This window comes from Aedes albopictus, chromosome 2 (genome assembly GCF_035046485.1).
Source record: "Aedes albopictus strain Foshan chromosome 2, AalbF5, whole genome shotgun sequence".
NCBI classification, from domain to species: domain Eukaryota; kingdom Metazoa; phylum Arthropoda; class Insecta; order Diptera; family Culicidae; genus Aedes; species Aedes albopictus.
This window is the reverse complement of record NC_085137.1, coordinates 223,800,548-223,814,766: the sequence shown is the minus strand read 5'-3', so window position 1 is coordinate 223,814,766 and position 14,219 is coordinate 223,800,548. Positions and strand designations below refer to the sequence as shown.

The 14,219-nt window shown below is 35.9% G+C and overlaps 1 protein-coding gene across 1 annotated transcript in view; it reads left to right on the top strand.

Annotated features, from left to right (window-relative positions):
• LOC115259068 (zwei Ig domain protein zig-8) overlaps window positions 1–14,219 on the top strand; it is a 186,200-nt gene that overhangs the window by 29,723 nt on the left and 142,258 nt on the right. Inside the window, exon 3 of the mRNA XM_062851202.1 lies at window positions 6,398–6,594. Within this exon, the coding sequence (XP_062707186.1) occupies window positions 6,525–6,594 (70 nt within the window). The 5' untranslated portion in view covers window positions 6,398–6,524. The remainder of the gene's footprint in view (window positions 1–6,397; window positions 6,595–14,219) is intronic.

Here is a 14,219-nt window from a genome sequence, read left to right as displayed (position 1 = left end):
AATAAACGTTGAGAAAGAATTTTTTAATTGTTTTTTTCATATTGAAAAAAAAATACATTTCTTCATATATTTTTGGAAAAATTGCTAAAATTTAAGGAGATCGTCCCCAAAACTCGCCAATATCTTGATTTTCATCAATATGACGCGAAACCTGCATTCAGATGATCGAATGGTATTATATTTAGCTTTTAATTTATGGAAAAAGATTAAAAATTGGTTGAACAAAACACAAGATATTTGAATTTTAGTAAATTCCATATTTTAAAAAGTTGTAAAACTTGATATTGAGCCAAAACTCAAAAACTGTTCTACTTTAATTTTTTTGAAGCACGGTTTCGAAATCAGCGCTAAATTATGCTTCAAAAATTTTGGTCGTTGAAAGAAGTTCACGACTTTCGTTTTATTTTGTAAACTAGTGTTATCTTTGCTTTGCTTTGCTTTGACAGGATTTCTTCTTGAGGGAAACCCTTCGTTGCCCTTACTGTTGTAGAAGAACTTCCCAGCTCAGAGGTTATTTCTCTTTTTGCAAGTATAAATCCAATGTATGATACATTGGTCGATTGGACATTGGTTTTACGTACTAAGGACTGTTCAATTTATAAAACAGACAACTTTACAAGGCTATAAAAAGAAGACGCGTAGCTCAAATTTAACCACCCTTGCTTCGTTGTTTAGTACATCATCTCTCATCATGGTAACCATTTTTGAATCGAATAAAAAAAGTTTTATTTTATAGAAAATCGGTCAGGTGTTAAATGAGGTCAATTTTTCGATGGCTGAAAATTGAAAATATATATAAAATTACTGTTCACATATGGTATATTGTTATTAATATCAGAAAAGTATGTGCCATGCTGCAGCAGCATGAGTAATAAACATTCTGGTGAAATTTAAACTCAATTGGAAAATTAGTTGTTGAGATATTAAAGTCTTAAGTGAGTTTCGATTTTTTGAATAAAATTGAATTGTAAAGCAAAAAGGGTATGAAAATATTAAATAAACATTTTTTTTATTCATTCAGTCGAAAGTAGGAATAATGTGGTTTTAAATGCACAAAACTGCTTCTTAATAGCATTGCTGATTTGGTTACTGTGCGCCATTAAAGGCACAGTAATCAAAACAGTTTCGTTCTTTGAAAGTTATTCCAAATAACAATGCAACCTTATGCAAATTTTGCATAACAATGAAGTTGAAAAAAAACTGTACATCCGATTATCATTAAATGAGGTTTACAATAACATAGGACCAACTTTGTTGAAAATAAATAATCTTAAGATTTGCTAGAGTCGAAAATCTCCATCAATGGAGCAAAAAGTATGCATTTTTTTACTATGACCATCTTTATGGATTAAATTTTTGATGAAGAATGCAATTAAAAGTAAATTTTTCTTCTGTATCATCCAGAAAGCAGTATTCTACTACTCTGGACAAATTTTCAGTCGAATCCGTTGTGCTATTGCACCACAGGACTTAAATAAATATTTTTTTAAACAATTTCTATGACAACAAGGCAATTCACAGTATCAAGCTGGAGGCTGCTTGGTGCATTATTACTGACCAACTATTGAGCTTTACCTTTAGTAGAATAGTATAAGATTCCAATACATTAAAAACTTGATGAAAATGTGCATGTTAAGTATGTGAAAAGTTATGTCGAATTTCAAGAAATGGGGTTTTATTGATGTTTTACGAAAACCGCTTCAGTTATACAGTGAAGAACATTTTGCGTAATGTTATATTTTTCCTACATTTGAGAATAGCTATAGAAAGTAATGCAAAAAAACTGATAATGATTTTATTGAAAAATAAAAAAGATATCGCACAAGCAAGTTGTCCGTTTTATAAATTGAACAGTCCTTAGGACAGCAGTTCTGGGAGAATTTTGTTGTTCATCATAAAATAGTTTACTGTTTTGTGTCAGAACTCCAAGAATCTTTCGTTTATTGGACCATGGCTCTTGAAAAAGCGCCACTTCCAGACCTTCTTTTTTAAACCTTTGACTCAACACAGGAGAAGCACCTTTTGCGTGATGAAGGCACAGGCAAACAGACGTCTCACTCTACTCACTTCCCATCGTTTCCCTTTTTAACGAATTATTCAAATATTCCGTAGTTCGCAAATCTCTCGCTCATGGCGCTCGCATCGTTTTTACTCCTGTTTGACGTTTGCTCACTACCGCCATCTACTCAGTGGGTTTGCGTACGGCAGCATAATTAGCATTGGGCGATTATGTTTGCGTGGCGATGATTTTTATCGCATTTTGTTCGAAGTGATATGTCTGTTTGTCTGTGATGAAGGTTTACCTGTACAAACTCCATTCCTGTCGTGAAAAAATAATATACCCACTTTTATTAGCCTCGGAATTGAGAATTAAGAAAAATATACGATTGTCCTGGAGACAAATAAACTCCACTGCGTCATTGCTCCGCTAAACAATGGAAGAGCAAAATACTGTGTAGGGTGCCCTGGTACTCCACAGGCACCGTTAACGGTTAGGTTCTTATTAGATTGAGGAATAACATATGCTAAATTCTATGCAATTTTCAAGATGTGGTTTTTCTCCGTTCCTGAGTTATGATCAAAAGTTGTGGGAATTGACCAGATGTGCTATATGAACCGTTTTCTTTGAAAAATCATAACTTAAGAACGAAGCATCGTTAAGACAATGTTTTTTTTTTTGTGATTCGTTAGCAAGTTTTCTCAGGAATAAAAAAAATACAAAATGAAAAAAGTTTTCCAATGTTGAGGATAATCGGTTGGAAAAGTCGGAAAACTATTTTGGAAGTCTGGAAAAATCCAATTAACAATATTTTTGTAATGCAATTACATAAGCTCTATTCTGTAAAATTTTCAAGATATTGTTTTTCCTCCGTTCCTGAGTTATGAACAGTTTTGTGCAAATTAATAATTGAGACTGTCAAAAATCAACCAATATTTAGACAACTTCAATAAAATTGATTATGACTCAGGAACGGAGAAAACCCACATCTTGAAAATTTCTTAGAATATAGCTTATGTAATTGCCTTTCAAAAATTTATTGATTTATCTTTATTAAAGATACTTTCAGCCCTTGGCTGGTTCGTCTCTATCCTAAACGCTCAAAAATATTTTATAGGGATTTTATAGGGATTTTTGCGGATTTCCTAAATTGTTTTTCCGACTTTTCCAACCGATTTTCCTCAACAGTGGAAAATTGGGTGTCCATTTCGCCCCCGTTGTTCATTATGCCCCGAATTCCCCTATGTATTGAGAATATAAACAAGGGTTTCGTGAAAAAAAAATGAAAACATTTTAGTCCAGTTGAATTGATACAGTTTATATATGGAATGATATTTTTCAATCTATTTTTACCCCATTTTAACAGTGGTGGTGGTCATTGGAAAGAGCTCGGCCCTGCTCGTTAGATATAGTCCAACTTAGGCATAAAAAGTTTATGTTTAAATAATTGCCCATTTTTTCTCATTTTAATTAACAGTGTAACCTTAAAGATAAGGTTTTTGGAGAACAAAGCTCAAATTTTCTCGAACACAAATCTAGAGAACCGTCAAACGGATCATACTAAAAATGTAACTTCATAAGTAAAAAGTGAGATCTCCTGTAAGCCTAGTGGTTAAAGCTTTAAGGTGAAGGTTGCTTGAGATCATAACAATAAGCTTGGATCTCGCTCTAATCACCTTCTCAACCACCCACTCAAAACAAACAAATCAGATGCCACACAGTGAAGTGTAACTTGGTCAAACAAGCAAAAACAAATCTGATGAAATGAGCCATATTAAAATAGCAGTTATATTTCTTTGATTTGTTTTGCACTCATTGAATTATTTAATCTGCTTACCGACACATTTTTTCTTATAAAACATTTTGAAATTTATTTGAATTTGTAATATGCGTCCGCTCGTCCCTCTCGCTAGCTAACTATCTGTCAAAACCATACAAGGTATCTCATCACATCAGGTATACATCCCTTGAGATCAAGGTTTCTCAATACTTGTCAGGTAGGCTAGTCTAATACACTACAAAATTCATACTTTACCCAATACTGTCAGTATAAATCCCATTGTGCGCCGTTTTATTTACGTTTTTTTTGACAACTCTCTCCTCTCTACTCTCGCATGCTTTCTCTCTGACCGTAGAAAACTACCGTGTCATGGGGTGATACTAATAGATGCAACTTTAATTCATAAGTAATTTTTTTTTATTTGTTATATTTCATCAACAGGCCATATCAGGACCCAATGATGCTTAACTTAAAATATAATGAATGAGTAATAATCGATGGTCCCGTTTCCCATTGCAATTACATTAACCGTATGATATTTAAAATAGTTTCATATATTGGCAGAAATACAGCCTTGTTTCGCGATAAACGTGTACAGTGGTTTGATCAACTTTACCCTACGTTGAACAACACCACTCAGTTTCACGGTACGCTTTCCCATTCTGGCGATTCGGGTTTTCGACCACGAAAGTGGAAAACGCGTTGGTTTTTCACGACAAACGATTGATTAGTTGAAAGTGTGAATAGTTTTTAATAATCGATCAACTTTTCAGAGTACTACGTTGTTTGAAAGATCAATAAAAAGTGATTTTAAAAAATGGGTGACTTCGACAAGTACGATAAAAAGTTCAGTGAGTGCTAACATTTTGGCACGAAATTGTGAAAATAATGTGAAAAGTGCAATGTAGTGCTTCCCGACGGACAGGGATTATACTTGGCAACAACAAGTAACAACATGAGTACATTTCTAGAAGGTAAGCAAGAAAAATTTGGATAATTTGTTCGCCTACCTCCGTGCTACTCAATGACTGTGGTGAGGGGAGGAAAGGTGTAAGGGGTGAGTGGCTGCCATACTCGCTGCCTTTTTGAAACCCCTGCAACTATGTCCTTAAATCGCCAATCCGGAGACGGTGGCTTCGATTCCCGTTCCGGAAAGGAAAATTTTCTCGACTCCCTGGGCATAGTGTATCATTGTACTTGCATCACAACATACAAATTCATGCAATGGCAGGCAAAGAAAGCCCTTCAATTAATAACTGTGGAAGTGCTCAAAGAACACTGAGTTGAAGCGAGGCAGGCCCAGTCTCAATAGGGACGTAGAGCCACAAAGAAGAAGAAGAAAAAAAATAAAAAAGATCGGGTTTAGTACTGTTCTTTTAAATTTCACTAAGAATTTGCATCCTTTGACAGATACGTAATTCGACCTTAACTGGTCGTCTTGTATTTGACTCGACTGAATTGATCCATCGCATTCTACGCGTTTTATACATCTTAGGTAAACAATTTTAGGTAACTTAATCAAAGTTGATTATTTATATTTTTTTTCTTTTTTTATTATTATTTATAAGCATGCAAAAACTTATCCCTATTTTAACCAATTGTTAACTAATGTCTACTGCAAGTGAGCAATGGGCCGCCCCTTGTTTTGCAAAAAAAAAAAATGGAAATGTTATAAGCTCGTTACTGGAAAATGATCGTTTTAGCTCAGAAATGATCATGTCAAAATTTGACGTATCTCAAGGCTCAGTGGTCCCTCAAGGGGCCTAAAGTTGTCAAAAATAGTATCGGACTAAATAAACATGAAATTTTTTTAGACGAAAAAAATATGCTATTCTACTAAAACCGATGATTTTAGGACCCTAAAGGGCCAAAAATATGCTTAGAATTGCGTATTTTTTCGTCAAAGAAAAATTTCATGTTTTTTTTAGTCTCATACAATTTTTGACAACTTTAAGCCCCTTGAGGGACCACTTAGCCTTGAGATACGGACTTCACATTTTGACACGATCATTTCTTAGCTAAAATGATCATTTTCCACTAACGAACTTAGAACATTCCCAGTTTTTGCAAAATAAGGGACGGCCTAGCGAGCAAGCAACAAGTACCAGATCCTTTTGACGAACATCTAAATTTGTGTTCGGGAAAATATGAACTCCAAAAACCTTGCCCTTACCAACATATCCATTTTAGAATTTAGACAATAACCTTTCCACCAGGGAGTTTAATTCCAAATTTGAACCTTTATTCACTGAGAGAATTGCATTTATTTAAAATGCATTTTTTCTACGATTTCCTCAATTTTTCGATGTCTGATGTCTGTGGGGCAATGAATTTCCATCAAAGAAGGCTGAAATTTTGGGAATTTTGGTTTGAACTATCTGGCTATCAAATGGTTTACAAGACACGTCAATCGAAGCAAGTGAATTGTTCGATTTTTGGCCACCGCTTTCCCCATAATGCGCTCCTCCTTTTCCACTAAATCCGGTCTTGAGGGCCCCGTAGTGCTATTCTCAGCCGCCAGCCACACGGCGATCTACATTGTTTGCTATTTTATTTATATATCCAAACGTGGATACATGCCCATAATCTGTTTTTTTTTCTTCTTCTTCTGATTCCAGGATAAAACCGTCAAATCGCGAACAAATTGAACTCAAAGGACATCCTACCTACCGAGAATAGAAAATGCATCCGCCGCTGCATAGCTTAATCGAAACGTGCAAATCCAATTAAACAGAAAACAGGACAATGCAGAGTGCAATCATCGGTGGACTGTTTTTGCTGGCAAACTTACATTTCAACCATCACAAAGCGAAAGGTGAGTGTACGCTATCTCTCTATGCATTTATGGCGGTTTTCATTGAAACATATTTGAAATCTGATGGGTCTTCTTTGAAACGAAAAACCATTCTGCTTTTTTTTGTAAGCCATCGCCCAGAATGTGCACGAAGTATACTATCATTTACAGGTGGAACAAGCAACAGTTTTCCCATCGTTTGAAAACAAAGTTTTTGAAACCTTAGGGTATGAATGCCATAAGTAATCTCACGCTCCCAAATTCATCCTATTCGAAAACAAGCGCTTACGTCTCCGATTGATCTCGTCTTTGTTGTTTTCATGCGTGCTCACTTCCAACAAAAAATACAAAAATAAGAAACGAAACAAACAGCGCTTCAATTCTTTGTTTTTCGTAGGATGAAAATGGGAGCCACATGCTTAATAAGGGGCTGTTCATAAACCACGTAGACCAAAATTTGGCCATCTCAGACCCCCTCCCCCTCGTAGACTTTTGTCCATATAAAAATTTACGTAGACTTTGGTCAGACCGACCACCCCCCCCCCTCCCCCAAAAAGTCTACATGGTTTATGAACGGCCCCTAAGACCAAGCCCACTGGTGGGCTTAATGCCACACACGCAACAACACGTCGTTAACGATTTTTTAATTTCGTTATTCACCCATTTTCGCACCGGTCGTTCGTTTCCATGTGAGTAAAATAATGATCGGTCGCCTTTGCGCACCGGTGGTCTCTATTCTATCCGTACCATTGGTTTTTTGCACTTCTGTAAATCATCGCAATATTTACACGCTAACCTGAAACTACCCATCGACTGGGTCGATTCGACCCGGATTTTTATGCTGTTAGCAGTTGTCAAAATCCGGGTAACCCGAAAACCCAGATTCGCTGAATTTGGGTAAAGATCTGGGTAATCGGCACTTTGTCACTTTTCGGCTTGAGAATATGGCGGCGGTCAGGAGAACGCTGGAAGCTATGAATGTTTTCGCGAAAAATATGCCGATAAATGACGGGAAAACAGTGGAATTATTCCGGGGAACTGTTTTCCAGTGAATAGCACGTGGCAACTGAGAGCTTTTTAATCAAAATCTAATTTGGAAATAAATTAACAAAATCAAGGCCCCGGAGGAGCTGGGTATCGTTTACCCAGATTTTGCCACCAACATCGGTAACCCAGATTTGAGTAAAGGGGTCATTACTCAGTTTAGAGTAACTGCAGTTTTGTTCAGTCTGGGTCGCTTTGACATCAATCTGGGTAACTGAGGGTTAGCGTGTAGTGTATTTCTATGGTGTTACAGTTTCTTACCCATTTTGGCAACACGAGGTGAATTTTATGTTGCCAAATTGGGGTGTTGCCAAAATCGGTAATTTATTTTGTGGATTATTTTCAACTTTTATACGTCAATTTGCCTTATATTTTTTTGAATATGAACTATTCACAAGTTATAAAACGATCCCTGTAGGTGACGTTCATAAATTACGTCATGATTTGTAAAATTGTTGATTTTCGAAAAATTAATGAATTTTGATTTTTTGAAGAAGAGTACGGCTAAAATATAAAAACATTCACAAATACAAACGATTTTTCGGTAAAAATTTTTGGTCAAAATTTTTTGTTGCCAAAATCGGTAATACTGCAAATCTTATTCAGTATAATAACCTGTGCTCATATTTTGAAAAAGAGGTTTTGGATAAGACTGAAAACAGTTAGTAAAAATTGAACTCAAATAAATAATTCTCTTGGAGATTTGTACCAGTTTTTGAGCGTTTAAAGATATTATTTTCCCAATAATGTATGATTGTATTTAATCTCGGAATTCATGCAATCTTTTTTTTAAATTATGTGTTTGTTGCTTACTGTATGACTTGTAGGTTGAATTTTTATCTAAAATAATATCCATCTCTTCGATATCCGTGTTGCTTTTCTCGTAAGAAATTTATCCTTGGTCAAAGTACATAATGAGCCCACTCTCCTTTTTGGCACTTCATACAACAATTGATGTATTTTAACATTCAACACCTTGCTTTTTCTATAACGAAAAACCTACAATATGGCAGACCTGCACACCGCCTATTTTAATTGATGAAACTTGGCAGCTCGACTACATTTTTTTTAGATTATTATCGCTATGATTGAAGTTTGTTTTTACAAAAAAAAATTACTGAAGTGTTTCTATGATATCTGAATTGAGTTAGGTACAGTCAAAGCATCTTTGAAAAATCGTAACTACTCTTATCTAATCTTATACATACGCAGCCAGTATGGAATCACCCTGGAAAGCAATCGTGTTACTTTTCTTGTCAATATTGATGCTTGCAGCATATCATAGATATGACACATGCATCAGAGTGGCCAGGTCTACTGCGTTGTATTTACGCGCAAAGATGATTCTTCGAAATACTTCGAGTACAGAATATTTTCTTTCGGCAAGGTACTTCTCGAATTTACAGGGGAGGAAGGATGCGTGGACATATTGTACTAAACGATCCAGATAACATGTTGATGAATTTGTTTTACATATATGAAAATGTAGATAAAAGAGCTGTGAATAAATGTGTAATATTGGAAAGATCTCCCCTATTGTTGGGTTGTTTTTATAGATCTAAAGTCGAACCTCCTATTCTGTATGATCGGTGTTATTCGAATGGGGTCTTCGCAGATTTTTTTTATGCTTTGCCTTATTCACCCTTCTACAAGGGTGAAGTTACCCATTTCGCACACTTTCTTCCTAATGCCTCGTTTATTTAATTTATATTTTTAAATTTATATTTAATAAACCACCCACTGACGACCACCATTTTCAAAAACAGCAATCAAACTAAAACTCCTTTGCCTTTTTCGAAATATTCACGACAAAACGAAAGGCGAAGCGTGGGAATGAACCAGCCTCGGACTGAATTTCCCCATAATAAAAAGTCAATAATAACCCGAATAAAAATTTACATTAGCCTGACGTTAAATTTCGATGTTTACATCAACATCAAGGTTTGATGTACTTCTGATGTTGAACATTAGAAAACATTACGATTCAGATGTGTTTATGCAAGGTAACATAATGTATACATCAGGAAATCAAACGTTTTTCTGATGTCAAGCAAATAATCCGAAACATCAAAATCTGACGTTTTCAAATGTTTTTTGATGTGCAAAAAACATAAAACTCTAACGATTTTCTTTTGTATGTTGATGTAAAATAACAATAGATTTGGACGTTTTCAGATGTTTCATGATGTGCAAAAACATTAGATTCAAACGTTTTGTTATGTATGTAGATGTAAAAAACATTAGAATTATACGTTATATTGATGCAAATTGAGACATCGGATTTAGATGTTTTCAGATGTTTTATGGTGTGCAAATACATTAGATTCAAACGTATTTCTGATGTATGTTGATGTAAAAAACATCAGATTCAGACGTTTCCTGATGTATGTTGACGTCAATTCTGACATTTGTTTTAGACGTTTTTAGATGTTTTATAATGTGTAAATACATTAGATTCAAACGTATTTCTGATGTATGTTGATGTAAAAAAACATCAGATTCAGACGTTTCCTGATGTATGTTGACGTCAATTCTGACATTTGTTTTAGTCGTTTTTAGATGTTTTATGATGTGTAAATACATTAGATTCAAACGTATTTCTGATGTATGTTGATGTAAAAAACATCAGATTCAGACGTTTCCTGATGTATGTTGACGTAAATTCAGACATTAATTTAAAATGTTTTTAAATGTTTTATGATGTGCAAATAGATTAGATTCAAACGTATTTCTGATGTATGTTGATGAAAAAACATTAGATTCAGACGTTTTCTTACGTTCTTTGATGTACATAACCATTTGATACCAAGATGGATATTCATATTTGCAAAAAACAAACGTGTTCTAATGTTCTAGATTACATACCACAGTTATATGTATTGCGATTGATAGATATTGATAGATTGAAGTCATATTCTTAAATACTCGTTTTCCTTTCGATTGTCCGTCTCTAGGTCCGTCTAGAATGTCTTAGTAATGCATACATTTTGATCATAGCAGTAGCTCCCGTGCCCCATCAGTCAGTTAACTGACCTCAGCTTACCTAACATCATATGTGGCAACTCTTTAAGCGACATATTGGAACTAGTGCCGAGAACGCGAAGAGTCGTTAGACCACTGATGTAGGCGCCAAATCATGGGTGACGAATTTTACGGCGTGCTTGATCAAATTTGTAGCATTTTACACAATCTATTGGACAACAAAAGAAATTCGAATAGTTAATAACAACTTCTCATCAATACACCTATTTCTACACCTCTAACTACATAGCACCTTACCTTACTTCCGACATGATAGATTGAAGTTATATTCTTAAATACTCGTTTTCCTTTCGATAGTCCGTCTAGAATGACTTAGTAATGCATACATTTTGATCATTGCAATAGCTCCCGTGCCCCATCAGTCAGTTAACTGACCTCAGCTTACCTAACATCATATGTGGCAACTCTTTAAGCGACATATTGGAACTAGTGCCGAGAACGCGAAGAGTCGTTAGACCACTGATGTAGGCGCCAAATCATGGGTGACGAATTTTACGGCGTGCTTGATCAAATTTGTAGCATTTTACACAATCTATTGGACAACAAAAGAAATTCGAATAGTTAATAACAACTTCTCATCAATACACCTATTTCTACACCTCTAACTACATAGCACCTTACCTTACTTCCGACATGATAGATTGAAGTTATATTCTTAAATACTCGTTTTCCTTTCGGTAGTCCGTCTAGAATGACTTAGTAATGCATACATTTTGATCATTGCAATAGCTCCCGTGCCCCATCAGTCAGTTAACTGACCTCAGCTTACCTAACATCATATGTGGCAACTCTTTAAGCGACATATTGGAACTAGTGCCGAGAACGCGAAGAGTCGTTAGACCACTGATGTAGGCGCCAAATCATGGGTGACGAATTTTACGGCGTGCTTGATCAAATTTGTAGCATTTTACACAATCTATTGGACAACAAAAGAAATTCGAATAGTTAATAACAACTTCTCATCAATACACCTATTTCTACACCTCTAACTACATAGCACCTTACCTTACTTCCGACATGATAGATTGAAGTTATATTCTTAAATACTCGTTTTCCTTTCGATAGTCCGTCTAGAATGACTTAGTAATGCATACATTTTGATCATTGCAATAGCTCCCGTGCCCCATCAGTCAGTTAACTGACCTCAGCTTACCTAACATCATATGTGGCAACTCTTTAAGCGACATATTGGAACTAGTGCCGAGAACGCGAAGAGTCGTTAGACCACTGATGTAGGCGCCAAATCATGGGTGACGAATTTTACGGCGTGCTTGATCAAATTTGTAGCATTTTACACAATCTATTGGACAACAAAAGAAATTCGAATAGTTAATAACTACTTCTCATCAATACACCTATTGTCTACACCTCTAACTACATAGCACCTTACCTTACTTCCGACATGATAGATTGAAGTTATATTCTTAAATACTCGTTTTCCTTTCGATAGTCCGTCTAGAATGACTTAGTAATGCATACATTTTGATCATTGCAATAGCTCCCGTGCCCCATCAGTCAGTTAACTGACCTCAGCTTACCTAACATCATATGTGGCAACTCTTTAAGCGACATATTGGAACTAGTGCCGAGAACGCGAAGAGTCGTTAGACCACTGATGTAGGCGCCAAATCATGGGTGACGAATTTTACGGCGTGCTTGATCAAATTTGTAGCATTTTACACAATCTATTGGACAACAAAAGAAATTCGAATAGTTAATAATAACTTCTCATCAATACAATGGTTAGTTTTGGACACCTATGAAAGATGTACATATATGCTTATAGCTTTACGATCGCTCAGGCCAAGGTGTCTCGGGAATTTGGGTATTGTTAGTGGGAAGGTAGACTCCAAAGGATACGTTTGGTGAACGTTGAGGCGCACAAAATATTATTTGGTTGTGTTGAAACAGCTGCCTGCATAATTCATCTGATCTGTTTCTTCATATTGACCGCTGCAGAACTGGGTGGCCGAAAATCTGGAAAGGAAAACTGTATCAACATATTTCATTGAATAAGCTATTCGTGATACGCTTGCAATGGTTATACACCTTACCATAGTTCCTGTATTATATAATAAACCTACCTGAATCCTCCCGAAAGAATATGTTCATTATCAGCAAACACTAAACACACCAACAGACACACCGAAAAAAAATCACTATATCAAATCTTGATTCTGGATTGTTCCTACAGGAGCCTGACTACATTTGTTAGGAAAATAGCATGATCAAATTTTAATGTGGTAGTCCTTGCGCCGTAACGCACTATTCCAAGGTGATATACTCACCTTAAGGGTTCCGAAGAAAAAAAAAACATTTAGGTACATACAAACTTTAAATTAATTTTATAAAGACGCGGACACCGTCTTCAGCCAAAGGCTGCACAGACTGAATGAAAATTAACACTAGACAAGGGACACACGGAGCATGTACCAGTGGATACGGAGAAGAAACTATTCTCAAGAAAATTCCCGGAGCGGGAATCGAACCCTCACCCCACAGCATGGTGCGATTAGAAGCTTGGTGACCCTAACCGCACGGCTACGAGGCTCCACATTTGTTGTTTGTCTGTATTAACGAGATTTTTAACCCTAGGCTAGTTCATCTCGGGAATGCCTGGAATGCCTGGAGGAATCCCTGAAAAATTCTAGAAGGTATTGGTAGAGAAAATCCTGGAAGAATTTCTAAAGGAATCCCTGACGGATTTCCTGAATAAATTCCTGGACTCCTGGAAGAACTCCTGGGGGAATTCGTGGAAGAGTCTCTGAAGCAATTCCTGGAGAAATAGCTGGAGGAATTTTTGAAGGAATCGCTGAAAGAATTCTTTGAGGAACATCTGCAAGAATTCCTGGAAGAATGTCTGGATAAATGCCTGAAAGAATGCCCAGGAGAATTCCTGGTGGAATTCTCGGAGGAATCCCCGAAATATTTCCTGAAAAAATCTTTGGAGGAATTCCTGGGGGAATTCCAAAAGAAATTCCTGATGAATTCCTGTAGTAATCTCTGGAAAAATCCATGGAGGAATGCTTTGAAGAATTCCAGGATAAATTCTTGTAGAAATTCCTAGGGGAATTCCTGGTGGAATTTTTGGAGGAATACCTGAAGTAATTTCTGGACGAATCTCAGGCGAAATTAGCAGCTCCTGAAGAAATTCCTGCAGGCGTTTTTGAAAAAAGCCCAAGAGGAATTCCGGAATCAATTCCAAAGGGAATTCCTATAGGAGTCCCAAAACAGTTCCTGGAGGAAGAACACGATTTATTCCTAGGGGAGTTCCTGAAAAAATCCAGGAGGAATTTCTGAAGGAAACCTATGTATAAAGATTTTTTTTAAGTATCGTTTTATTTGTGAATTTTAACTTACGCTAATTCTTCACACATATGTATAGGGCCTAGGGGAATCCTTGATGGAATTTTTAAAATAATCAATGAAGTTATGCCTGATAGAATCACTGCAAGAATTCCAGAGTAAATCCCTTGAGGTATTGCTGAAGAAATTCCTGGAGGAAAATCTTGAGGAATTAAGTTTTTAAATTTTGAAAAAATATTTATTTTTTGATTTTA